This window comes from Megalops cyprinoides, chromosome 22 (genome assembly GCF_013368585.1).
Source record: "Megalops cyprinoides isolate fMegCyp1 chromosome 22, fMegCyp1.pri, whole genome shotgun sequence".
Classification (NCBI taxonomy): Eukaryota; Metazoa; Chordata; class Actinopteri; order Elopiformes; family Megalopidae; genus Megalops; species Megalops cyprinoides.
In genome coordinates, this window is record NC_050604.1 from 17,919,834 (window position 1) to 17,947,710 (window position 27,877).

The window sequence follows — 27,877 nt, forward strand, 5'->3', positions numbered from 1 at the left end:
CGGATATTCAAAATCAGAATACCCTGAAGATAAGTATTGCACTACATGTCACGGGAAAAATATGCAGAAACCATACTGTAATAGCACCATATCATCACAGTCAATACTGATAAAGCATAAATTAATACACTTAAAACAACAGAAAGACAACGTCCTACACAAGGATTAATTCGACAATGATGGAACACTTGAAGGGAGCCCTCCTGTCTGCAGTCCTACCTTATTGCCCAAGTCCTCGCACACCCCTAACAGTGCACCGCGTGACACAGGGTGAGATCGTTTGGAATTGTACATTTTTAGTGCAAAGTTTGTAACTTTCACATCAGGAATTAAGAGAGCATGGCAGAGTACCATTAGATACTCTGTGTGTATCGTAACCCAGAGGGGGGGCTGAGTCCCTGCTGTGCCTTTGTCAAGAGTTCAGAATAACACATAAAGTGGTCCCTTTCGAACAGAGAAGTGCTGACGTGAATGAGTAAAAATAGGAAAAAGAGCGAGAGTATTTTACGGCTCTTTCGCCAACAAAAAGGAGAACGCCATGCCTGTTTTCGGATAGGCTCCCATCGGCGGTGGGCCCTCTCTCCCTCCCCATCGCCGCAGGGGCTCCGGGACGGGCCTCAAAGTCCGGCCACCCGTCTGATCCAGGGCACGAAGGCCGACACTTTGGTGTAGACCCCCGGCGAGTCCTGGAGGCGGCAGGCGTGTCCCCAGGAGGTCACCCCGTACACCACCCAGGCCCCACCGGGACGCTCACACACCAGCGGGCCCCCGCTGTCCCCCCGGCAGCTGTCCACCCACTTCTCGTCCAGGCCGTTGCCCGCGCACAGCATCCGCCCCGTGAACTGGCCCGGGTAGCTCGTCTCGCAGTGCCGCTTGTTCAGCAGGGAGATGGGCGCTTGCTGGAGGGTCTTGGAGTACGCCCGCCCTGCCAAAAAATGGCCAATCGCCCCTTAGTAATTATGCAATATAATTGTGACTATAAGTAGCACAGACAAAATTGTGAGAACACGAGAGAGGGCATTTTCAAATTCTCATTGTAGACTTCTTTCATTTTTAAATAAATGCATTATTCATGTCAATGAATACAGCTTTACAGATGTTTACTGGTAAATGGAGCCCATGGTGTTAAGGTAAAAGAAAAGCTTGCAGTGCTGACTACCTCTTTCCCCAAACACATTTTCAAAGATGTTGGCCCAGCTTTATGCTGAAAAATACAACTTATATATAGCATGTAAACATAATACAAATTATTTACCTTGTTCATTTCTTCACAACAGTTTTACAAATGTCAACACACCTAAAATTTTGTAGAGCAAATAAAAACAGTGACACCTAATTTAGACTGCTATTCAACAGAGGACAAGGCTCAAAGCGGCTGCAGTAAGCCAAGGCCCTTTTTACCAGTGGAATGGTAGTGCCCATTAGCAAACTATGATAGAAAGAAACTGAAAAACACAGTGCTTATAGAGCAATCCAAGGCATTTCACACTTGCCTTGGATTTTCCTAAAACAATTTTGATAATAAATACAATTAAAAATCCATTTTCACTCTTCCTGGTATCCTTCGGATATTGGCCGCTTGAGTAATATCATATCCGAGTATGTCTTTTTGAGGTGAGGCTGCTTTAATGATTCCACTTTGCAGGGAAGTATGTCAGCTACACTGATGTTTTCCTTATCTGCCCATTAGAAAAGGCAGCCAGCCAAATGTCTTCATGGCTTTAAAACACAGGCCTCATCCCAAAGGATATTTTCCACCTTGTCCAGTCTAAAGAAGTTACATATCATCACTTGAGTGTAGAGAGCATATATGAAAGACGTAATTTAAACAACACCTAAGATGTTTTGGAATTGCATGAATGATAACTTGAATGTTTTTCCCCTAATGGGAATTCATTTGTTATTGTGTCTCACAGACTTGGTTGGCTTGAATAGATTTATCTGTCAAAACAAGAAAACTTTTTAGAACTGTTTAGAACAAGAAAACACCTATTTTTCTCTTTAGTTAAAGCTAGACATCACCACTGGCATTCAGACTAGCTACACCTTAAAACCAGAGCTACTTGTGCACAGGTAAGTGTTAATTCTTTGAAGGTGTAAGGTCAACAGGGCTTGCCATCCATATGCCATCCACTGATTGGAGCAGAAAAAGTATTCTTTTCCAAGACAGATGGCAGCTGAGAGATTGTTTCTGACAGGTCCAGAGAGTGTGGACACATTTAAATGCAAAATATGAAAGATTTTTATCCCGACAGTCCTTCTTCTGTCAAAAATGTCAAAAGAGATGCTGGTGAAATAAATTGCAGAGAAAAGAGTGCATCCATGTCCATCAGCTGTCAACAGCCGAGGGGGAGGGGGGTGAATTCCCCCAATAACATGGGCTGAGAGGGCAGCTAGTGTCCCTCAAATCTGCTTTTTAATTAGGCAGGGAGCAGACCGGGAGAAGTCGACCTCGGGTTCTGGAATTACAAAAAGGCTACGGTTGACAGGCTAACAGAGAGGAAGGTTGATTTGTTGACATAGCTTCAGGATTACATGAGCTGAACCTTTTGAGGGGGTTGCATGTTTGATGTGCTCTTTCCATCCTAAAGATTTTGCTGTGCCGTACGGAAAAAAAAAAAACACGTCAAAAAATGTTTTGGTTTTTGCTTATCACTTCTGATTAACAAGGTGATAAATATAAGCACACTTGGAAAAAAGGAGTCAAACAGAATAGAGTGATGTCTTTCTGGGCAACAATTCTATGGTTTAGGAATTAGTATCACCACCGAAGCACACCAGAGTACTCTTTCAATAAAATAATTGGCATAAATTTACTGCAAACAGTTGCCAATTAGTAATGATTCAGTGATTCAGTCTGATATATATCTGATTCAATAGGATTTAAATTGGATTTGCTATGCATCCTGCTTTTCAGAATTACTTGCTATCTGTATTTTATGCTTGTATTTTCTAATGCTGTAGAAGCAGCCCTGTATAAGGGCACAAAGAAAAACTAACAAAAAGGGAAAGAAAAAAAAATGGTAATAAGTAGCCTTCACAGTGAAGGTAATATCTGTGTGTTGTGATGAATGGGACGAGTCTGTTGCCAAACCATGTTTGGTGATATTCCAGAGGGCAGTTTTGAGGATGACTTGGGAGACAGAGGGCGTACAAACCTGTGTCCCCCCAGCCGGTGATGAAGCAGTTGGAGGCCACCTTCAGCACCCTCTCCCTGCGCTGGGGTAAGCAAGCTGGCAGGACATGGCGGCTGAGGGCCACGCATCGCCCGTCCCGCCCGGACAGGCGCACCAGGGCCAGGTCGTAGTCGTTGCTATGGGGCCTGTAGCTGCTGTGAGGGACTATCTCCTCCACCCCGTACTCCGCCTCAAACTCCTCAGGCACCAGGGTGTGGTAGTCCCCAACCCGCACCTTATAGGTCTTTGTGCTGTTGCCGTACCTGTGAGTGAAGGATTCTGGGTGAGTGAACGTGTGTGGAATGGCAGGTAGGGAAACGAGTATCCTGCTGGGTCTTTTCTTTTTCCTTCAGCAAAATTTTACATCTGAAATTGTTTCAACTTCCAGATGTGTAAGTCGATCACAGGTCAAATTTAAGTTTCCTTGAATAAGGATATCTGCTCTGCGAATCAGTGAATGTGGTATCACTGAAAGAAAGAGATTTATTAGCAATGCCAAGATTTATTGACAAGAACTGTGTTTTCAATTTCTCACTTCTGAGTGTCTTTAAGGAGTGTAGCTGTTTTAATGTTCAAAAAAGGTTTACTTTTGTATCAGCCTTTCGGCCTTTCATTGTGTTATTCAAGACTGCAACCTCAATCCCTGCATTCGTCATCAAACACGTGGGTACGCCCATAGCCACTGTTAAGTTACATGCAGCTCACAGATTAGGACAAGATAATAATTCTGCATTCAGGCTCTTCAAATACCAGCCCATAGGCCACATTCACGCCCCAATGGACTTCCTGTTGACCCTCAGAAATAATGCAATGGAGAAAATAAAATCAAATAAGTAGTTTGAGGATTAGAGATTTCAGTGAGCACCACTGTTTTTGTTTGACTATTTGCTCTTTTAAGAACTCGCCTGCTCTTTTTATATGAATATATGTGCAATAGTACATAGTTTTAGATATACGGTGTAAAAAACACTTCTAACAACTCTAACACAATTCCATCTCGGTGCACTTTCTGCCTCGCACTTCTTTCTCCTGTCACTACTTGTTTGTCCCCTCTGCCTGTCCATCCTTGTGCTTTCACCTCGTTTTCTACTTTTCTTGACTTATTTAGCTGAGTTTAGTTGTTTAGGTTGCACTTAAAGCTTACTCCAAGGTCTCCTACACTACTGTAGCTTTCTTGCTGTTCCTCACTTGTAAGTCGCTTTGGATAAAAGCGTCTGCCAAATGACCTAAATGTAAATGTAATGTAAAAGAACATCCTGTCCACTCAATTACTACTCCTAATCTGGCCCCCATGTAAAACCAGCTGGGGTGCTCTGTTCTGCGTCTCACATATGCTAAGCAAGTTCTTGTTTTACGCAGCATTATTCTCAAGTGTCTTCGAACATTACACGGATTTCTTTCAGCATAAAATAAAACCACTTCCGGCCAGACATCCTGTGGGCTCAAATTAACGCTCAGGGCAATCCTGCATCCACTGCACAGAACGGAGATCCAGTAGCTGCTGCAGAAATAAACTATTAGAACTGTCAGGGCATCCGGGCAGCTCCAGTGGATCGTTTCCTCTGTACGAATAGCAGCGCTGCTCTGGCACGTCCACAGGTCTCTCTTTACCTTGCGACAGGCCATGCGCCACAGCCGGCCGAGTGAGTCAGACCATCATTCAGAGACGTCGCTGGTGAAGACGTCAGCAGCACGGATGATTAACACGTCGCTTCCATCATACTTTTCCATAAACATATTTCAAAAGTACGTAAAGGTCACAGCTCCTTTCTTTAAACTTTTCTTTGTTTGAATATGGAACTCAAATGTGATGGATGCATTGAAAGACCTAACTCCAGTTCCATGCATTCGGGTTATATATCTACCAACTTGTTTAGGAAACAAGCGCACAAAAAATACTGAATGAAGCAGAAATGGAAAGACAGCTCTCTGCCAGAACAAGACCTAAGCAAGTGTCCCGTTACACCATCAAGACTCTTCCGGAAATAAATCCCCGTCCTGGAATCCAAACTACTTCCCGCTGCTGGATGGCAGGGGATCAGCAGACATTCTTCCGCGCCCTCGCTAACAGAGCTCAGGGGTGTCTGCTTTGAAAGGCCGAATTGGCACAAATAAGGTCCATCATCTGACCAGGAAATCCCAAAGGGCCCTTCAGGTGGTAAAACCAACTCAGCCCTTGACACTCAATGGTTAACTGGAATGACTGAATTACTTAGACCACATAAGGTCGAACTAACATATAGATTCATATAGAACTAACATATAGATTGAATTGTTCAGTCTGTTACTTGATGGTACCTAGTAAGGCTGCATAGTAATTAATTTCTTCATATGGCACAACACTTACTTTGGAAAATGTACCTTTAAAAAAAAAACAATAGCAATATCAATTGTAATTACGTTGACAAAGTAAAGGCAACTTAAATACCTGTATGTCTTATCTATGTACCATTATGGGTTGGGCAGTAATATATTGTTGTTTTTTAATTTATTTTTTACACACCTGTACTGCTGAGGAGACATCCCCTGAATATTCTGTCATCATGTCAAAATCTTAGTGCTAAAAAAGTATTACCAGATGACTTGTATATGAGGATTATTGAATCACCTCTTTCCTTAACATCTCTGAGTAACAGAGGCAATCGTTTTTCCACTCCTTGTTAGACCCATCACTGCCAGAGGCCAATGGTTTCATTATCCTTGGACTCCAGCCAAAAGCGGGCACGATGCATAAAAATAATATGACATTTGGTTTAATATATCCTTTGGTACACAGCAGTTCTGTCATCAGTCTATTTATATGAAACATTTTGAAACGTGAAACGTTCACAGCTTTGCTGACACACTTTGTGGCCATGTACAGCCTCACTTCTACTGATTTTACCTTGATTCTGGTTATTTGGTGTAAATGTATTCATGATCACCAAAAATGAGGCACTTTAGGGTGGAGAATTACATGTTTTTGCTTCATGGTTTCTTTTTATTGTTTTTTTTTTCCAAAAGACATTCTAAGAAAAAAATGAACTGGGTTTAAAAAGGCTGAACAACTCATTAATCAGCTGTGAAACATATGTAAGATCTGTGCATGAAGGCATGAAGACGAAGAAAACTTTTTTGAACCATTTGGTTTTTTTTTTTTGTTGCTTGTATTTGGATCTAAACTCATTCTGAATACTGTTGTATTGTGAAATACACCTTGTTAAAAATAGAGACAGAACAAATAAATACAATTGACCATGTAAAATGGTTTTGGCATGGTAATTAGCAAAAGTGGCACTTCTCAGGTATGGAAATTTTAAAAGTAATTACCAGTGTCCAACAGCAAGCACAGGTAGTAACAAAAATCCACACATCCTGCGGCTGGATGTCTTACATCTCATCATTATATGTCTGTAACCTAATATAAACACTGGTCTCAAGCAATCTCCCCTTTTCTATGCATGCCAGATAGCCTGGAAAATATCGGTAATTACATCTTAACAGCAAGGGGAAAAGGGAAAATATTATTTTCTGAAAATGATATTTGATAGGCACAACATTCTGTACGGTTGCACTTGTGTGTCAAAGGGGACAATATGAACTTAGTCATCAGAGCGATCTTCGCCAGCTTTCCATCTCCCAGGTTGAGGTAGAGTGCAGAAGATAAAATGCGCCCATTTATTTTCACTTACAGAAGCACACCTGGATGTTCGAACGCTCACCGACTGACTGTCGTTATTGATGACCGTGATTACTTTCATATTTCATTCTTATTTACCTGCTGGGCGAAACGTGAAATCCCTTGAAATTTAAGACCTTCCTGTTCTAGCAGCACAACATAATTCAAGGAGCAGGGCTAGATCTGTTCCAGCATCTGCAGCAATCCATTTCTCTGCATTACTGGTTTTCTGATGTGTGACTGTAGGTTCATTGCACTGACTTATGAGGCTACAATTGACTCTGCTACTCAATCACCTACCTGCCAAGCCACGTTATATGGCAGTACCTGAACTACAGCCCCGCAGTAAAAGAGTCGACACTCTGTGAATGTGAATAAACAGTTGACCATTGGTACCAGGACATTTGTGCTGGGTTGTGACTGACTGTGGTAGACATATTTTCAAAGCTGTGGAATCACTCGCCATCTTCTGCAGGAGCAGAAAAAAACCTTCTGTACTAACCTTGTCTCTATGTTGCAGGTTTTGTTTGCAGATTTCTGTTTTATTGTTGCAGGATATGCAGGTGCATGGTACTGTAAATAATTAATTTGCACTCCTACTGTGATCTTTTGCTTATAAGGTAGTTAGCCAAACCTGATTGATGCACTAATTGCGAGTTGCTTTGGTTTAAAAGCGTCTGTGAAATACCAAATTGTAAATTGTAAAGCCAGAGAAACCGGGGTGCTGTTTTGGAGAAGCAGTTTTGGAGATCCTATGCTTCACAGATCCTGGGTCACAAATCACCTATAAGACTGGGTCGTTCAAAACCATGGGTTTTGGGAGTTGAAAAGGCTCTACACCATGCAAACTGCAACATACAAACTCCAAATCCAACAGCTGATTTCTTTGAAATTGCTTTTGGCAGAAAATCAAGGAGTTTTTGGAGAAATATCTGCTCTTAGGCTGATTACAGTATTGAGTTTCTTATCTTTGATTTTGAGGCTTCATGAATCCTAACATTATTGGAGTTATCGCATTACAGGTTTGTGACTGACAGCTTATCCACCCATTGTGGCTGGATGGCTCCACCCATTATGGGGCTCATGAAGCCTCAGTGTCACATCAGTAGTTCACACTCAGCAGCAGGGAAGAAGGGCACCTACCTCTTAAAGCAGTGGGCAGAGGTGAGGACCCAGCAGCTGCTGACCAGCGTTGCCCCACACACCAGTCTGCCGTCACCCTGGGAGCCCCTGAGACGGATGGCAGCTTGCCAGGGCCACCCACCCCTGAAACAGAAACACACACACACACACACACACACACACACACAAACCCTGCTTAGGATTGTTTCGGGGAGATGAGACACAGTACCACAAACAGAACCATCTCTCCGACCCGCCCCAACCCTTCATCACAAACACATTTCTGACACACACCACACACTCTTTGTTTGGACTGCACAATCAGTCAGCTCACTGCTGCCTCATCTGGTTTTCGTTTAAATGATTCTTTTTTCCATTAACCTTTAACAACAAACCCCTCGGCAGAAGATGACTAAACTCCGCTGATATGAAAAGACCAAAGATGCAATTAAGCTTGTGGTTAACCAACAAACACACAACATAGCAATTTTGACTCGCTTGTACAGCCCAGGCCAGCATGTGCAGGGCAGTCGTCTTATCAGCACCCAACATCGGCCTGACGCCAACAGGGCGGAAAGGGACTCCATCTTGTTTATGAGGGACATTCAGTTCAATTTAAAAGGGTGCACAAAATTTTCAGCTTACCTTAAGGAATTCTGTCCTCCTATGATTCTCTTCTGGCGATTGTGTGCTAACCGTAAACCACAGGCTGACGCAACAGGGCCTGCAAGACACAGGGGGTTAGCTTTAAAAACTGACCCGTTACACACTTAGAAGTGCCACAGAATATTTGACCAACACCAAATGAAGGCAGCTGAACTTTTACACACATGTATTTCGCTTCTGAAATCATTAAAAAGAGTAGGGAATGAAATGGATGAAACCACAGCTCGGACCTGGACTTCTGTAGAGGTACTGAATCAATAAGAATAATAAATCAGAGCTCACTTTCCCTCTGTTACTTGCCCCAGTAGGACTCTTGGATGGCCCAGGTAACCACTTCCTCCCTGGAGCTACGCAGCAGCGCTAGACATCAGTCAAAATATCCCTTCACCTGGGTTCACGTTATTCACCACATGGAAGGAGCTCTCCGCTTCCAGCTCTGCATACAGCGAGCTATACTTCTGTGTTTGCTTTCTCCAGATGTTGGAGGGGAGAGAGCGCTGTAATTACCTAACCTTTCCTCACAGAGCGGGCAGATGTTGGCATTACCATCGCCAGCCTCAGTCTCTGCAAACCTCACACCCGCCAACCATTTGGTTTCCATCACTTATTCTGAGTGTTTTAAACAATGCGCTTGTTTGTCAAACAAAGCCATTCCAAGCGTGTATGACTAAGTAGCTTGGAATATTTATGTCGCTTTGAAGTAAACAGAATGAAAACTAAATAATATTTAATTTCAAACTGCAACATGTGTGTACAAAACAATGTAATATTTAATACAGAATGTGGTTCAGAATGATATCTGAATCTGAATGAAGCAGATGTTATTTTATTTTCTGGATATTCTCCATCTATAATAATCATTGCAATTTGAAAATTGGTAAAACTATGACATTTTTACTATTAAAGGAAATGTATGAGATAGCAACAGATTACAGAACACTGTAAGTTTCCTTGGGAAACCATTTGGTTTGGTGAATCATGCATTTTCATATCCAGACCATATGCTTTCTGGGAGACTGGTACAGCCAACAAACAATTTAGACTGTTCCAGGGAGCTATAAGAACAAATTTTAGAACGTTCCTACTGACATATAACGGTAATTAATGACCATAAGGTGATCTTAGTGATGAAAGAAAAGGTCATGCAGGTCACCTTTGAAGCTGTCCGAGCGGTCGTGCTGACCGTAGTCACAGATCACCCCGGCGTCCTCTGTGTGCCGGCAGTTGTGCGTTCCCACTGGCTGCTTAATGCAGTCCGCCAGTGACCTCTCCGCCCCCGTGCACTTCACGTTGTCCACGTGGATGGGCCCTTGGCCCTCCCCAAAGTAGGCCATGGTCCTGGCCTTCGCCATGCCACTAAAAACAACACAAAGACTGCCTTTTAATATGACCTTTCAGCCTCAGTTCATGTGACTTCCAATGCGTTGACTAAAAATTTGTCAGTATCTTATGGGAAATGAGAGAAGTGGTTTCAAAAAGACAACATATGGGAGTCCCAGTGGTTCAGCTGAGACGTTCGGCTTCATCTGATAAGAGAAACTGAGTTTCAAAGCTGCACCGACACATTGTCACCTCTGACCTTTATATGCCATTGGCTTATTGACTTTGCATGCACACTCTCCTGAGGGTCTCATATTAGCATCACTGTCATTGTTCCAGTCAGCCTGAAGTGCACCCAGCCTAGTTAGTTTAAAAGGAGCTATGAAAGGTCCAGAACTGAATAATGTCCAATACATAATGCAACACAAAATTTAAGGTGGTATTGTATATTTAAGGGGAACTGTAAAGGCTCCAGAACTGGAATAAATCATATACCTAACATGACAACACAGAATTTAAGGTGGTATTGCCTTTTTCATCCAGCCTATCACAACTCATTGGTAAAGTGATTAATGCTGTATTCATTTCCAATTTCCACATGACTTTTACACATTTTATTTAGTTTGGAAAAAAATGTGCAAAGATCCCTCAAGCGCACCATAAAAAGAACAATGATGTGCGTTCTCTGTGAGTATGGAAAAAAGACCCATCCCTGTGAATACTCTCCCACCTTGCACATTCTGGCTTGCACTACGTGGCTTAGGGGTGCTGTATTTCATGTTATAATATGAGCCAGAGGTGTCTCCAAGTCCCTAGAGCAATCCCCACATGCTTCGAATGAGCCTTTAACAGCCCTCAAAGGATTCTCCTCAGTCACCGCATCAGAGAGATAACCTTAAGCCCCCTTGGTACTCAAAACTATGAAACAACCTCTCAGTAATCGGCATTTGAAGCTAAACAATGGTGATCCTTATCACTGCTGTAGGTTTTTAGTGCATTTTTCAAAGCTAAAATGCTTTCCAGATGTATCAACTCATCTGAAACACGCTTGTCAGTAACAGGGAAGAATAATGGTCTCCTGCAACGAGCAGGAGAAAAAAAGCTAACCAAACTTCCCACTGCTCTTTTGTTATTTCAAACAGACGTAGTGTTTTGTGGACTCACACAACCCCCCCAAACCTTCTTTGAACTGGAGTCTTATTATGCAGTCATAGATTAGATCTAATTAAACTTGTGTTGGATAATTATTTGCTCAAAATGGGTGTGGGGGGTGGATACTGACTTGCTAATGTGCTCTGGTGAGGATCTGGTGTTTTGCCGCTACGCTGAACGCCTGAGTGATTCCTGTAAAAAGCGCAATGCTGTTTTCAGCTGCTGCCCTGCTTGCGTGACAGTAGTGTAAGATTGCACCGGCAAGGCATTTCCTGTTCAGAGAGTCACAAAAGGGATGATGCCTATGAATTCTTTTGGAGCGAAAAAGAAAAACAGCTTTCTTGCCACATTCTCTCTTTATTGTCATCTAAACCACATGTACTGTTAGTAAAGCCATGCAGATGAGTGGACATTCCTGTACAGTGTTTGTTTGGGTGAAAACAGACACAGTCTATCATTTGGTTAAGACAGATAGGAAAAAATGCTGTCCTTCTTTACTGCAAAACATAACAGGTGTTTGTAGTAATCTGTCACTTCGCTAAATGAAATGCATTTTATTGCATTTTATGAGAAGGCCCAGGTTACATCATGAATGTATTTATACTTCTGTGTATAGGTCTGTGTAAACCCGAGATAAAGACATTCCAGGACTATAATAAACACCCAGGGGTTTTATTGGTTTTTGGTTTTATTTTTTAAGAATTGATACATTAGACCTTTGATGGATTCATGCTCCACTAGCTGGATTAATTATTTGTACAAAAAGAGGTTTGATGTAGCAACTCCTGATGGTCAATTCCTCAGTATCTTTTATTTGTCCAGATGGTCCCATTGAGATCAAATAATCTGGGCAAAAGGACTATTCACTGTTCTCTGAAAAATGCCATGTAGTTTTCCTTACAGTTATCATTTCACATCTATTTCTCACTTGATCTTTAACTTTATGAAATTGATATTAACTATGTTTTTGGCAAAAATTTACATGCATTTGAAACACAGGGAAAGTGTTTTGTTGTACATCAAGCGCACACCAAGATAACTGTCCTTGGATGGCAGATGTTTGAATGTTCCATACATCACACTGGATACTTTCCCTGGATTTTATTTTCCTCATAGAGCAGCCCTGTGTGGATGTGTTTTATGAACAGAAACAGCAGATGTTTACCAGGCCTGCCTGATAGCATCCGTGGTCAGGAGAGATTAATGCCAGTGAGTGCAGACCACCTCAGTGAGTGTATTGTTGGTTTACACTGTGGATAATATCCCTGGGTAATGGAATTTCTTATCATACTAACGAAAGATGAAACCATTTAGACTTTCCTTCTGGTGATTTGTCATCTCAAAAGGTGTTTTTCACCTACTTCTAAAAACAAACGCACCAAGCTGTATTATCGCCATTCTACTCACCCATGGGTGGGTAGACGCCTTTTAAAAGCTTGGCTGCTTTTCACAAGAGGTGCCTGCTTCAGTCTCATTTGTCTTTCTGAGAGCTAAGATGCGTGAAATGCATTGTGGGATACTGACCAAATCGTCCTCTCACCCCTCTGCAAACAGAGAGGAGGAGGCGTGGCCACAGACCCGGGAGAGACTTACGTGTATCCCAGCTGTCTGCACACCACGTCCGCGTCCCTGTCCGTCCACCCATCGTCGCAGATGGTGCCCCACTGGCCGCCGATATAGATCTCCACCCGGCCCTCCTTCGGGGCCTCCCCACCCACGAGGCGGAGCGGCACACCTGTATCACGGTAACGGACACAGGGAAAAAACACGGGGGGGTGGGGGAGGGTGAGAGACTGCTCAGGTTTCGCTGAAAGGAAGTACCCCCACCGCCCCCGCCAAAGTACCTGCCAAATCTCATATAGCAGCGAGACACCCGCCTGAAGGAGGTGGCCCCCTGCCAGTACCTCAGCACCAGACTGACAGACTCATTCTTCATAATTCTGTCTTTGTCTGGAACATCTCTGCTAATGAAGTCAGCACAGTTCAGCGAGCGGCGCTTAATATACATGTCATCACTCTTTGATGGCTGTGACAGAGAATGATTGGGTACTGTCAGCCAGGTAGAAGCGGGTTTGCATATGTTTCCATTAAAAAAATACAGTTGAAATTCTGTTGACTATTACAAGCCACTTATAAGTCAAAGTAAAAGTGTAATCTTGTCAGCATATGCACCATCACAGCCTAAAGTCTACTTCAGAACTAAGACGGACGCCCATGAAGTGGGATTTAGCATGACATTTGATGGAAATGTCAGCAGGCTGGTGTGAATATGACTTGCTTGGGAACTGGGATTCAGTGTCGCTTTACTGCCGGACACGGTGATGTCTTTAACCGAATCTGTCTCGCCACGCACTAGCCTCTCCTGTTACCATGGGAGGTAGCCATGGTTACGAACGCACATACTCGGTTGCCCCGCTATGGAAAAGCAAATGCTATTCATGATTTTTTATGAGCGGTTGTTTTCCACAACAGGGGTATTAAATAATTTCATAAGCTTATCATGCACTTGCTATTTTAAATCTGAAGTGACAGCAAGGATCAAGGAGCATACCACAGAAAATATTTACTTAGGCAACAGTGCTGGAACAGGCCAACTCCTTTCATGCCGTTCTACCATTGAAAAAGCAAAACATTATCTTTGCCCCACCGCCTCCTGTTTAGCGGCCCTCATCAAAACCCAACATTAACCTGTCAGCAAATCTAAATGTAATGATGACAGTTTTATACAGCGTGTGCATAAAGGCTGCCCTCTTGCTTTTCCAAAATCAACACAACGTGATCAGCGAGAGGCTTAGATTGGCAGAGGCGCTGTGAGGATCCAAGCGTAATCTAGGTTCCGTGTAACGGTTCAAGACCCCTCATAGCCATGACATCACCTTGCAGGGCCCAGAAAAGACTGTCCCGAAACTGAGACTGAAATTCGGTAATGATTTCCTGATCTAGTAAAAGTGGAAACTGTCAAACGGTTCCGTATGTGTTGGTTTGCGCGATCGGGTTCGGTTTACGCCTTGGCCCCCCCCTCATCCGGAGAGCAGTGAGAGGCGGGCGTCTGACCGCACCTCCATCTCAGCCGAGACGATCGCTCTCTCCTGAAGAGGAAAGAGGGCGGCCAAGGCAAAGCCATCAGGATTTAATGTTACCCTCGATGAAGCTGCAAAACCGCGATAAGGCCAGGGACAGCTGTACCCATTAAAGCCACATGACTCACATTACGTGTGCTTGTTTAGAGGGGTCCTTTAATTTCCCCATCGGATGGTTGTGATTTGCCTGATATTCCTTCAAGACATTTCCCCCCGGGTCTCCTCCTCGTTTACTCAAGGATTTGCTGGGCTTCGTTCGTCAGTGAGCTCGTAAAGGCTGTCACGAACAACCGTCCGCTTCTGCTAATGCTCACCGATCAAAATGATCCTTTTTTTTTTTTTGTTTTTGGAAAAACACCTTCAGAAATCAACACTTGCATGTCAGCTTTGTGGCAAAATTAGAATGGCGTAGAAACATTTTGCTACAGAGGACATTCCTGCGTAGACTTGTGGTTGCAGCTGGTTGTGAATGATAATCCATCACCTGAGTCTTAGAATAAACAGTTAACAGACCCAGGGGGCAAAAAAACAAATCCAAAAACTTACAATTACAGTCTTGCATTCCTTCCTTTTTGTGAAACAATAGCTGGTTACTATGTCCAACTGTTTACCAGAGGACAACAAAAGTAAAGCAAAACAATAATCCTGTTTTCCAAGGTACTATATATGGAGGATCATATTGAGGAAAATCAATCCAGGAAAACTACCTCAAATGAATCACAAAATTATCTCAAATAATGCACCTGAATTCATTATTCACTGTAAGGCCACTGTAACACAGAGTAGTGTAATGATATAGTGTCCTGGCATATTAAAATGAAGACCAGTCACCAGTCTATTAATCCAAACTGGCCTGCTATCTGAAACGTCGTCATGTGCCATGAACGGTATTCCCTAAATGAACGCACACAGATGGGAAGTCATGCGTCTGTTCACGGTGGAGTGCTCTCCTCACATATGGAATGCATGTGGCTGTGGGCGTCATCACTAAAACTTCCAATGTGGAAAAAAACACCTCATTGTGAACTTATGGCGGAAAATTTCTGGAGCAGATCATGGCCATATGGAAGGACCATATATTTATAGCATATAGATGTGTATGCGGAAGCACTCAAATGTACTATTATTCTTTAATGTATAAATTGTGATAATGAATTATTTGTAACTAGACATCACATTAACTCTCAAAACATATCGACTCAGTATTCCTGACATTGTTGATACGCCTGAGTATTTACGGCTAAAATAAATGTCTAAATGTAAAATTCAAGCCACAAAGATTCTTTCTGTTGTGTCAGTTCAGTGCTCAGAGGTACACTCTCCACGTACAAGCAGCTTTCAGCCCGTGGCTTTGCCCATTTTCATTTAGAAAATGAACATTCATTCACTTTGCCACAGCACTGATTGTTATTTTGATTGTGCTGAAATAATTGTAAGTCTGGTCTGGCCAGGTGCTGAAAGGTTTCACACATATAGTTTTAGATATAACTAGCTATAGTTATAGTGCTGTCTGAGCACAGTCCCTAAAATTATGCCTCTTTTAATTGGTATTGTTTATCAGAATGAAAACACAATTTAAACTGTCACAGGGGGAGTTACTGGGTTGTATAAGTTTTTATGTTGTCATGTGTGCAAATCCAATCTAGTGCCAAATCTTTATCACCTCAAAATTTAATAGTGACTATTGTGCAGATGCAACTCAGTTGATCAGTGTAGTCCTTCTAGGATGAGGGTTCTTTGATCATGACATGTGAGGCGATAACAATAGTGATGTGATTTTCTTATCTTTTGGAGACGAAAGACCTGTAAAAAATAACCTTGAACTTGCTATTGTATGAGCTACCATAAACTGAAACCATGTTATAGCAGTACTGCTGAGTGCTAAAGGTGCATTTCTGTTCTGGTGGTGGTGATGTTTGGCTATTACAGCTAGCAAATCATCTTTCACGGTTTCCTGACCAACATCAAGGATCTATTTTGCAGAAAAGGTTTTATTTGCTAATAATAATGATGACGATGATGATGATGATGATGATTATATCTATGAGAACTATCATTGCAATTTGAAAGAGATTACATGGTTTTGATTGTGATGTTGAAAAGTAGATGGGATCTTCTTTATGCAGAGCCTTTTTTAAATGGAAGGGCTGTACCTATCCATTCCAAACCCTGTAAGTAATTGTGCTCCACCCCTTACAAGCATTGCACTCACAGGATTGAATTTCCATTCACGTACTAACTAGCAGAAAGCAGCAGGATTGAATTTCTTCCTTAGGCCACTACTCAGCCCAACAGCAATGCAGTCATTATCATCATTAACTCTGAGCAAAGAAAGGTTAGTGTTATTTCAATGCTCTGGAGCTAAGCACACCGTGCCTGCAGTTTTATGGAACATAGACTATACTGACCATGACAAAGGAAATAAAACAGACCAGCTTTTCAGACCCGCTTTTCCTGAGGTAGAGACCAGAGTGAAGGCCCTCCGCTGAGTACAGGGCGTAATTAGTGTCACCTCTATCCCCAGACTCTCCCTGTAATTATCATACCGCCGCCAGATGACTGTGGGAGACGGGGCTGACCCTGGGGGCCGGGGGGGGAAGGGCGGCGGGGCTTACTGGCCGGAATGCCGTGGACGACACGCTCGGGGCTGCAGGTGATGGTGACGTCCTCCTGGTGTGTGCAGTCGTGCTTCCCCCACTCCCGCCGGCCGCAGAGGGACAGGGCAGGCTCCTTCCCAGTGCAGCTCACGTCGTCCAGCAGGATGGGGCCGGATCCCTCCCCAAACCCCTGCAGAGAGGCGCCCTCGCCATACCTGCACAAACGGGGGGGGGGGGGGGGGGGGCGGGCACTGTCAATCCCTGCAGGGCGCTACTGACGATCTACCGAGGTACAGTATTTCAGATAAACTGAAACTGATGAGGTGTCACCATGCTCATCAGGGAAGACATTACATTCATTCAGCAGACGCTTGTATCCAGACTGACTCCCAGCACGAAAGAAGTGTATCCATTGAAGGTGAATGAGCAACATTGTTAGATTGTTAGTTAACACCAGTGAGTGTGAGCATAACACTATTCAGGCTATTGGATGAGAGCATCTTGGATGCATTATTCAAGACACCTTGGAAGTGGGCATTTGCTAAACAAATGATGTAATGCCACACCATTTTTAACATCACAATGTCAAGAAAGCCATTGCATCTATCTAGCAGTCTTAAATGTCAATGGTTTGATTGCTTTTCACAAAGTACAAACAGCAAATTCCATTAAATCAGATCTTGATTGCATTATGTTAAAGCCAGAGACTGAGACATTGGAGATATGTGAATGTTTACCTCTCAGGAGTTAATGTTAAGCTCTTAAAGGCCTGGCATTAACACTAGCAATTCCAGTGGGAGACATGGTTGAGTTTGACTGATCAAAAATGGGGGAGGGGGAAGGGGGGGGTTAGCCGGACACCTCACCTAAATCCAAGCTGTCTGCAGACGACTTGCGTGTTGGAATCCGTCCAGCCATCATCACACACTGTGCCCCACTGCCCTTTATAGTGAACCTCCAAACGACCCTCGAAACTGCCGGAGCCACCCACCAACCGCAAGGAGCCATCTGGCCATCAGAGCACACAGATTACAGGCAGATTTAAACACAGATTTGCTCACGCTTTTCTGGGTTTACTATTAGATATCACTTTATTCTTTCAACTGCAGATTCAAAATAAAACAAACGGATAAAGAACTGTTCTCGGTATCCACTACTTCTAGCTTTCAAGGTCTCAGCTCTCATATCCTCTACCAACAGGATTATTATTCAATCCCTACAGGGGGAAACTAAAGAAGTAATAAAAGGCAGAAAAAATAAAATATGTGTGTGATTTGAAAAGTGTGGTTTTCAAAAAAATCGTCAGCACCTCAGATCTGAAGAAAAGCCCTGATAACGGTGAAATGTAAGTGGAAAACAGAGGCATTTTAGGTGATTTGCTTAGTAGATGCAATTATGATAATTTGCATTTGTAGTCATTTACATAGCTGCATATTTGACTACGACAGTTCTGGTTAAGTAAGTTTTTGAAAAAAAAGGCAGTAATTATTTGGAGATGAATCCTTGGGGAAGTGTTTAGTTAGATGGACCAAGAGCACATTAAGTCAGTGGCACTGCACACCTAGCCAAAAAAAGTCCCAGAGTATTATTTTACTCATGCACAAACCTTGGCTATCTTTAGCACTGTAATGTAGCCATGAGAAGCCTTTGTGTGTCTGCAGGTATGCGTTGTATGCAGTCCTAAGTAATTGCAGAAACCATTATCTGACGCAATCTGCATATGACTCACACTCACAGCTGGATGTGTGGAGCAGTTCTGGATAAGTAACTTGCTTTGGTGTCCCACCCAAGATTACAACCTGCAGTCTTTCGTGCTTTGGCCCAGTGCCCTATAGCCACTATGCAGCATTGCCATGTGTAAGGTAGGCTGTGCTCCATGTGCGTACCTGTAAGGGGGGTGCAGGACACCCCGGCATCTTCACGGTGCTCGCAGTTGTGCTCCCCCCAGGGGCTCTTGGGGCACTGCTCGATGGACAGCTCGTTTCCTGTGCACTGCACCTCGTCCAGCATGATCCGGCCTGAGCCCTCCCCAAAATAGGCCTGGCCCCATGCTTTTGCTGTCCCCCTGTCAAAAAAAAAAAAAATGGCCCATCGCCCGCAGGTTGTGTTTCATTATGTCATTATACAAACACACAGACATGCGCACGCACGCACGCAAGCACACACACAGATAGCAGCTTGAATCCATTTAACACACAAGCTTATATGGCTCGGCGAAATGTTAACAAATGCAAAAGGCGCACACTATGATAAGGAGCCTTTGGAAATTAACTACTGCTGGGAATGAGGTTTTACTTCACCTAAGGCTGTGTTACTGCAAAGCCCAACACGTCTGAGGGCAGACTTTACAAGGAATTTTCACCTCAAGGCGGAAATCACATTCTCAAGTGAATAGGCTTAACATTTTAAAAGGAACTGAGCTGCAGTAATTGTCTCTTGATTTTAGTCTCTGGCTAAATCGCCTGTAGTTTAATGTGTGGGGTTTACTTAGAATAAACTGCCTCTGGAGAGAGACAGCGGTGAATGGGTAGCTTTCACATGCAGGAATTTGCAGCGCTGTAAAGAAAAATACGTGTGTGTGTGTGTGTGTGTGTGTTTTTGACCATTTCTGTTGAATTCACAACTGAAGTATTTCAAATGAACCAGCAAGGAACAATGAGGCTGATTCACAGTTTGACCTCAAGTGTCCAAATTTTCCTTTTATCGCCCTTTCTTCCTGAAACACTCAGTTGTGTCTCAGGACCTCTCAGCAAAAATCGTTCACATTCTTATGCAGATAGTGAACTGGACTTCAGTCAACATCCTCATAGACTTGTCTCCTCCTTTGCTTTCTTACACTTTTGTTTCTCTCAAGCATTTTTTAAATTTAATACTGTCCAAATTTTTTGTGGTTTCACAGCTTTTATTTAAATATTTACTTAAAGACAAAGTACAGAGTTTACAGCTGAGAAGGAAGAGTAGGAAATGCACTGACAATTCAAGGGAAGTGTGAAGTAGCACATTGATAACAGCGCTTACCCCAGGCCTAGCTGTCTACAGACCACTTCTGCGTCTGCATCGTCCCACTGGTCGTCACACACCGTGCCCCACTGGCCAGCGTGGTACACCTCCACCCTGCCCTCGTGCCCGGAGCTGCCACCGGCCAAACGCACTGGAACAAACATGGCCGCTGGAGCGGAGACACGCGGTTTACTTTCACCACAGAGATCTTGCAGCTGTCTCCTGTCCCGACGTTCCACTGAGATCTGCTGTGTGTCTCCAACAGAGTGATAACCGATATGGCTCAGAGACACTTACAGCTTACAGGTGTGGAGCTGGAGCATTAACTCTGTTAAGGGGGATGCTGAGACAAGCAGTGGTTCACCCATCAAAAACACAATAATAACTCTTTCATTTTGACTCTTGCTTGTGGAAACATTAAAGATGTGGGATAGTAAAGGAGTAAATATGTTGCTAACAACCCCCTGCAATCTACGCCACCACTCTGCAAAGTGTCAGCGTTTTCAAAAAGAGCATGTCTAAGTTACATACATACATCCCTCCACACCTTAGCATAAAGACAAACAGAAAGGCACGGTGGACATTTTGAGCAAAATCCTACTGTGAACAGAATCAGCCTCAAGTGCCATGAGACAGGAAATGACATTGCGTGCAATGGAGGAAGTGAAGCGAAGCCTCACCCTCCCGCAGGGCACAGGTGACGGCGGCGACATGCCTGCTGGCACAGTCGCCCCCGTTCCACACCGTCCTGGGACACTGCAGCAAGGCGTCCTCGTGTCCCCCGCAGTGTACCGCGCTCCAGTGAACCAGCGAGAAGCTCAGTCGTGACAGGGGGCTGTGCCTCGCTCGCCCCTTGTACCTGCCCCCAAAGAGAACGGAGCAATGCCGTCAGCTACCAGAAGCAACGCACGCCGAAATGCACGCCAAGGTTACTGTGATGCAGAATGTGTCTTACGTCATGATCTCGTAAATCACTTAGAGTACAAGCATCCACTAAAAATTACATACACTAAATATAGTAAATAAGTAATAACAAATAAGTAAAAGCTTTACAACCCCTACATATACCCAAGCCTTTATCACTCAAATGGCAAATCTTCCTCTGAAAAAAAATCTATTCAAAGCATCCACATGTCAAAACCTCCTTTACAATGGGTGCATTCTTAATGTGTTTTTAAAGTCACAGAAAACACCCCATAATGAACCTAGAACCCAGATCTGTCAGTCTGAGATGAATGAGTGTGTCAGCGTGTCAGAATTATGTTAAGGAAAGGGCTCTCTCCGGGGAAATCAACACAGCCTGTCCACAGAAGGAATCACAGGACACACAAACACATATGTGACACCAGGGGATTGAAAATATCTGCACTTCAACCCAGCTGACCTCCTCCGTGTCACATCCACAAGGCAGGAAGGCTTGAAGGGCAAATACCTTTGGGCATGAAACCACTTGGAATGCTGGGCAGGCGTGGAGGAGACAACAAAGATTTTATGTTGTAGTTAGGTAACAATCCGGCAATAAAAGGTTGACAGGACCTGTTTGTTTTCTTGACTGTATGTTGGCTGTACCATTTTACCCAGTGTATGGTCAGTGTAAATCAAAGCACAGAATTTAAATTTAAAAGCTTGATTTTTTAAATTGTGAGGTTAAAGAGTTGACCTATACAACTCTTTTTCTTATGCCATAGGTTGCACTTTCGTGTAATAAACAAGCACACCCAGAACCAGAGGGTCGATATTATTGTTTCCTGTGTACAAAATTAGAAACATGTACAAAGACTCAACTCCAAACACCTTTAAAATTTCCTAAGTATAATGTCTGAGAATTAAGCCTCTCTCCCTGTTAGACAACCATTGTGTTGCCTTTCATCATTCTGTTCAAAGTTCTGAATTTTCAGACTTTACTCTTTCCCTAAAGTGACACTTTATGAGATAAGAAACCTTAGCTAATCTGGAACTGATCTTTATTGCACCATTTTATTTAATTATGAGGTTAACTGACCGTATAGTTCTTGGAAGACAATAATGCTGTTGTACACAAATCAATTCATGACAACATAAGGATGACCTAACAAAGTTTAATATCATATTCTACTTAGAAATGCTGCTTTCCAGCATTACTTGATTTTTAAAATATTTTGTTTTTTCCTGCTCCAAGCAGATGAGCCCACCGCAAGGTTCCCTTTATATGTCAGTAGTGTTATCTCATTATTTCTGTTGCCGTTTCTTGGTCAGGAAAGAAAGGAAAGCAATGCGGTGCTTCACAGTAGGGCTTTTCCAACAGCGCCTCTTCCACCGGTGCGGTAAGAGGCTTAGCCTTCCCCGGTGGTGATTTACGGCTGAAATGCATGCACCGTCTTCCCTCTCTCCAGGGAGAAGCTCCCGCACAGAGCGAGTATCTGTGCCGCTAATCCAGATTAGTGAAGCCTCCTTTGTGCACCCCCCCCCCCACCACCTTTGAGGAATGCCTTACCCCTGGCCCAGCTGTCGGCACACCACAGCTGCATCCTCATCCCCCCAGCTGTTGCTGCAGATCGCGCCCCACGCGCCGTTCAGGTACACCTCCACCGTGCCCTCCAGCTTGCTGCGCCCGCCCTGCAGACGCACCGACCCTGAGCAGGAAGACGAATCGCATTCCCGATTCAGAACAACAACAGCAACAACAACATCTGGCATTCATTTCAGACACAGTGCCGTCCACAGAGATAAACGTCAAACAGGTATCAAGCAAAAAAGTTATCGAAAGATTACGTAAACATGAGAATCCTTTTTTTTTTGGCTGTGGGATAAAACTGCTTGTTCAGCCTGCTGGAGCTCAAATAAGGACAGAAATTTGCTGATCTGTGTCTGTTATGTTTATAGGCTGCTGAGAATATTGAAGAAATGCTTAAATATAATGATCCTATATTTTTGAACAACTGCTATCAATTTTGATATATGATTATCTAATGGGGTGTTTGTTTTTCTTCACAAAATTGAACTGTTCTCTCTGGCTGGTTTTTGCAACAGTCTTTTGAACAGCATTTTTGGTGGGGCACTTCAGAAGTAGGCATGAGAATTCAGTCTGACATTGTGGTGTGAAACCCCTCTATTCATTCAGAGTGCAAGAACTTTCACCAGTATAATAATGTCCAATAAGGTGCTAATAGGTGGCAGTGCTGGAACAGTTGAACGGAAAAGACAGAAACCCAATCATAGCTCCCTCAGTACATTTTCCCCAGCAGCTAACATGTGGGCAGGTGAAACAGACTGCATTTCAACCTCATATAGCACCTTTCTCAGAGTAACCAGGCTTATTTCCTCTGTAATCATTCATTTTCTAGTATTCATTGGACACAGTCAGTGAGAGAGTTAAACACTTAAAGATTTGTACCATGTATTTATTGTTTTTGTATTCATATTCACTTATTGCATTTCTGCCATGGAAATGTTTCAAATGAAGAAGACTGCATACTACTATACTACTTACCTACAAAATGATCTAAAATGAAACTCTAGTCAAGCATTCCCTAACAGTAAAAAATTGATAATGTAAAAGTGAACTAGGCCTATTTAATTTAGGCTTTAACTGAATAAGCATGAATCATGTAAGAAACAACCAAACGAAAGTGTTTTGATGAAAATTATTAGTGGTTTGCCTTATAACTAACTATTATTACTAAAGTTTTAAGTTTCCTACAGAAAAGTCAACAGTATCTGATCAACACCCTCAGAGAGAGCATTCCCTGTGATGAACAAAGCACAAAGCTAGTGCATGGCTAAAATGAGGTTTATTTCTAAACGTTTGGCACACAGAACCAAACACTTTCCCTGAGATTTATCATCCTTATGGAGCCTCTTTAGCTGTATTTTCATCTAGGATATCTAGTTCATCTGTATATAAATATAACCAACATACTTACACACTTGACAAATGAAAACGATTTTATGTATGCACAACTTCTTTAAAATACTAAGATGGATGTGATTTTTTTTCATTTTGTAAAGCCACATAAAAGATTTACAGCATCATAACATTTCAAAGCACTCCGCCCTCCTTCTGCCACACAATGAAAGAAAGATGTTGAGGGTCTCCCAGGAGTCATATCAAATAAATATCTTGATTACCTGAACCTTTTATGTTATTAAGCTCCTGTGATCCGACAAACACCTTCAGCACGCTTCAATAACACTGCAGCTCTCTGTCTAGTTTTCATAAATTAAAGGTCCAGCAAAATATACATTCGCCATACAGCAAGTACTTAAGTTAATAAACATAAAATACAAAATCGTATAAAGTATGTACAACTGGCACATACCATAGTTTATATGTAAATGTTTTAAGTCCTTCATACATTTAGGTTTAGGCTGACTGACTGTTTTTGGTATGTTGCCCACAAGCTGGAGTTAAGACATTACTTCACAGTTTGATGTTGAGAATGCCACCACTGAAAATAATCTCACAAGCAGCCTTAACAGTATACAGCAGGTTAGACAGAGCCCACGTGGAAACTCTCAGAAGATCCCTCTGAAATAGACACTGGTGAGGAATCTCTGGCACTCAGAGTCATTTGGTGTCATGAGCACAATTCGGTACATCTAGCATTTGTGTTTGACAGAGGCTGGATTCAGTAACATGCCACAAATCACATGCACTGTTAACACATGTGTGACATATTGCTGTATGACTGGGGTCTCCCTGCAACTTAGAAAGATCACACATGACACTGAATTCCAGGCTGTGGACAAGTACTCTATTTAAAGGAGAACTGGTTCTGGCTGTTGGCATTCATGTCAGTAAAGCGGCAGGGGTGTTTTTGTTTGTTTGTTTTATGTTTTTGTATACTGAAAGGGAAACCAGTTTTGCATGGGATTCCCATGTGTAGGGTATTTTAAGACTCTGTCAAGTTACTGAAAAGTGGATACTGTTAAGTGTCAAATGAAAAAAGTTCCAACTAATGAGCTCATCTGTCAAATTAAAGATGTTATTATTTTATTTCGTTGACAAAACGCGTGTCATTAATCATCACTGACTTTTGAAGGCCGGCGTTCAGTCTTATTAAGTGGTGTTCATTAGCACAGACCTCCACGTGCACGGGAAGCTAAAAATACTAACGCTTGTCAGGGAACGGCCGAGGGGGAAATCAGACGATTCATTCCTGTCAACACAAGTACGCAAAGGACACCACTTCCAACAACAAAACAACACTCAATATCCCCACACTGATTTCTGCAGACGCCAAACACTTCACACTCTCTGTATCTCCGGACAAGACCCGACTTACATAGCTGCTCCCATATGCTCCCATAGGCTCTCATTTGAAAAACAAATCAGTGTCATCATGAGTGTTCCTCCTAGGTCTTAGGGAAATTATACTATGGATAGAAAATATGTGAAACAATGGAAATCACGTTAGCCTACTCCACAGCCTTTTGGCCAACGTGTGCAATAAAGAAGCCTCACTGCAAAAAAAAAAAAAAAAAAGTGAAACAATTGTCTTTGTGGGGGGTAGTGGGCCAAACATCAGCCTTCTAATGATCAGGCAGTCTAACTGCACACAACTTCTAAGATAGTACGCTTTCCTTTATTCTAGTTATCCCGCTTTAGGCCTTTTAAATTAGAAACTATGCATGCATTGCGCCATTCACTAATCAGATTAAACGTGACACTATGCGTCACGGGTTGCATGGGTTGTATGCGTTCGCCTGCACTCGGCGATAATAAATAACTCTGTATTTCCTGACATACAGTTCCAGACATACAGACAGTCGCTATTATAATATCTTCAGATGAATATATGTATTCAATTATTTTTAACGTATCATCACAAACAGAACTGAGATAAAAAGATGATTTTACTTGGGTTTACTATGCGTTGACATATGAGGACGCAGTAATAACTGCATGTATAGTGGGTATATTTACGTTTCAGACGCTTAATTAAATTATAAATTCTGCGACACTGACATATACATGACGGAGGACAAGGGCTTTAAACATCTTCCTAAAGTTTTAAAACTTCACAGCCAAATCGAAAAGACAGTCCTGAAGTACCGTTCCACACTTTCTGAGCATTCTTTCGATTTAAGAACTTTGCTCTCAAAATATTCAGTTTCGCGCATTTTATCTATTTACGTTTACCTTGTTTGCAATCGCAGTAGCCCCAGTCTATCCGTCCTCTGTCATTTCTGAAGAAACACCAGGGTCGGATCCTTCCGTCAGGATTGCGGCAGAAATTGTGGTCTCCTAGCCCTTTCCCGGGATACCTGTCCTTGACCCCGGCGACATCGCTCCAATTCATGCACTTTCCGCCGGACTCCGTGACATCTATCGAGCCCTGGTAAAAACCTGCCTTGCCTTTGCTTTGAATACACTCCGTGAAAGGTGAAATGAATGAAGACGCCTCGCTGCCCAAACCGAATTTTCCGCACAAGACCACTAAAGTGATCGCTACAAGAATCGTTGAGCTCATGGTGTCTTCAACCTGTGTCCATCGCCTCCACCCCGGAATCTTTTTAGGCCTTAAAGGAGCACGATCGTATAATCTTATCAGTCATTTGGGTATCATCGAACAAATTCAGGAGTGGGAAAGATTCCGTGAGGTATCTGAAACAAGATCAATAGATTCCAGTCCGGAACAGCCTAGGGTGAGACGTACGCATGTTGATCGCGTCCCAAGAGAACCAAAGTTTCTTCATTTAGAATATACGGTTATATATCTTTTATTCAGCACTAAAACGTGGAGATGCAAATTAAATCATAAAGTACAACAAATATAAATATTAATGCCAAGTCTTTATTTAGACCTAATGGAAATCAGCTATTTATTTCAAATAGCTGAAACCTGAAACATGTACTATTATCTTGGAAAATAAAGTTGAAAACGGAGTAACACTTTATACTGTTATAATGTAAGTAACAATGGTAACGGCGGGCTACCTGATCTGATCTATCTCACCTATGAGTATTCATTAATTCAGAGTTTCAGCCAATAAACACAGGTTTCAGTTGTGTTGGTAGGGATACAAACTGCAACTCGAACTGATGCGGTAAATTCTTACATATTCCAACCTTTCATTGTCTGTTGTCATGAAGGCGTCCTTCAAACGAACCAGTTACGCGATTTACAAGGAAATGCAGGCATCCAGGGTAAACGTTGTGTATTTTCTTCTCTGCAGATGATTACGAACCGACGTGTCAACACAGGGAAGTGAACTGAATGTACCTCCGCAGCTCCCGGCACGGACTGCGAGCTCTCATGCTTGCAACTTGCTCCATTGCGTCTCGCAACCAGGCCGACTGTCTAGCGCCCCTAGAGTAAACTCAGAAACTTTACGGACCCACCGTCGTTGTCGTCTGTTCAAACTTTGCTGCAGGAAAAATTACTGGTGCCATCTGGGTCATTCAATTTCACCACTCAAATGTATTGTCAAATACCACATGCTTCTTGAATGAAAAGTGCAGGCAAATATTTTATGTAATTCATTTCACGTGGGCTAGACGGTTAACGTGATAGGTTATTCAAATTATACCTTTTTAAAAACGTATTTTAGTATGAAATGGTGTGATAGAATATGGCAAAAGTATGCTTATACGTCATATTTGTTATAGAGTGCTCTACCATAATCAAAGACTGACAAGTGGTCCTGACAGCAGTCTAACAATTAATTTGCATAATTTGACACAGTGGTAAAATATGGATGATGTACAACAGCCAATTTTCACTCCAACGCTCAACACGCTCCAATACTCAACCGCTGAGCCAGAGAGGCAGAGGACTTATTTACTCCATTGAATAGGAGAGTGATTAGATGCCCAGGACCCCGCCCTGGTGCCTCTTTGTGATCTAAGTTTAGAATAGGATCTTTAATGACTGTATTGATGAAGGAACACATTTTAGCATTTCATCCCAACAACAATATTGACACTTAGAATGATGAATTGCGTTCTATCTGGTTTTGTAATCTTCTAACTTCTGTTAATGCAATTTTAGCTAAAATTATAAAACACATGAAAATCACCTGAATATAGTTTCTATTCTGTTTGATAGAGAACCTCTAAAGATGACCTGTGTTAATCTGTGTTAAGATAAACTGTGTTAATAATGAAATCAAATTCTGTGTATG

At 42.6% G+C, this 27,877-nt stretch overlaps 1 protein-coding gene across 2 annotated transcripts; it reads right to left on the reverse strand.

Moving 5' to 3' along the window:
- Window positions 1-26,983, reverse strand: prss12 (serine protease 12). Of its 2 annotated transcripts, none has more exons than XM_036517041.1 (13): window positions 26,823-26,983; window positions 22,245-22,383; window positions 20,452-20,630; window positions 19,790-19,940; window positions 18,658-18,836; window positions 17,638-17,779; window positions 16,790-16,986; window positions 12,688-12,829; window positions 9,776-9,978; window positions 8,602-8,680; window positions 7,978-8,100; window positions 3,159-3,439; window positions 1-925 (listed from the first exon to the last, which is right to left on the reverse strand). In XM_036517041.1, exons 1-13 carry the CDS (start codon window positions 26,827-26,829, stop codon window positions 618-620), a joined length of 2,130 nt encoding a protein of 709 aa, XP_036372934.1. In that variant the 5' UTR covers window positions 26,830-26,983; the 3' UTR covers window positions 1-617. The 2 variants fall into 2 exon arrangements, with proteins under 2 accessions (XP_036372934.1, XP_036372933.1); XM_036517040.1 differs by lacking the exon at window positions 26,823-26,983 and adding an exon at window positions 25,893-26,575.
- Between the last annotated feature and the right edge of the window lie 894 nt (window positions 26,984-27,877).

Bases quoted from the DNA above. Each gene is read 5' to 3' on its own strand.
- prss12 (XM_036517040.1), bottom strand. From the start codon at position 26,223: ATGAGCTCAACGATTCTTGTAGCGATCACTTTAGTGGTCTTGTGCGGA. The intron at 19,941-20,451 runs GTGAGGCTTCGC...TCTCCGCTCCAG, and splicing joins CACCTGTGCCCTGCGGGAGG to CGGCCATGTTTGTTCCAGTG. The intron at 926-3,158 runs GTTTGTACGCCC...ATTTTTTGGCAG, and splicing joins CACCGGCTGGGGGGACACAG to GGCGGGCGTACTCCAAGACC.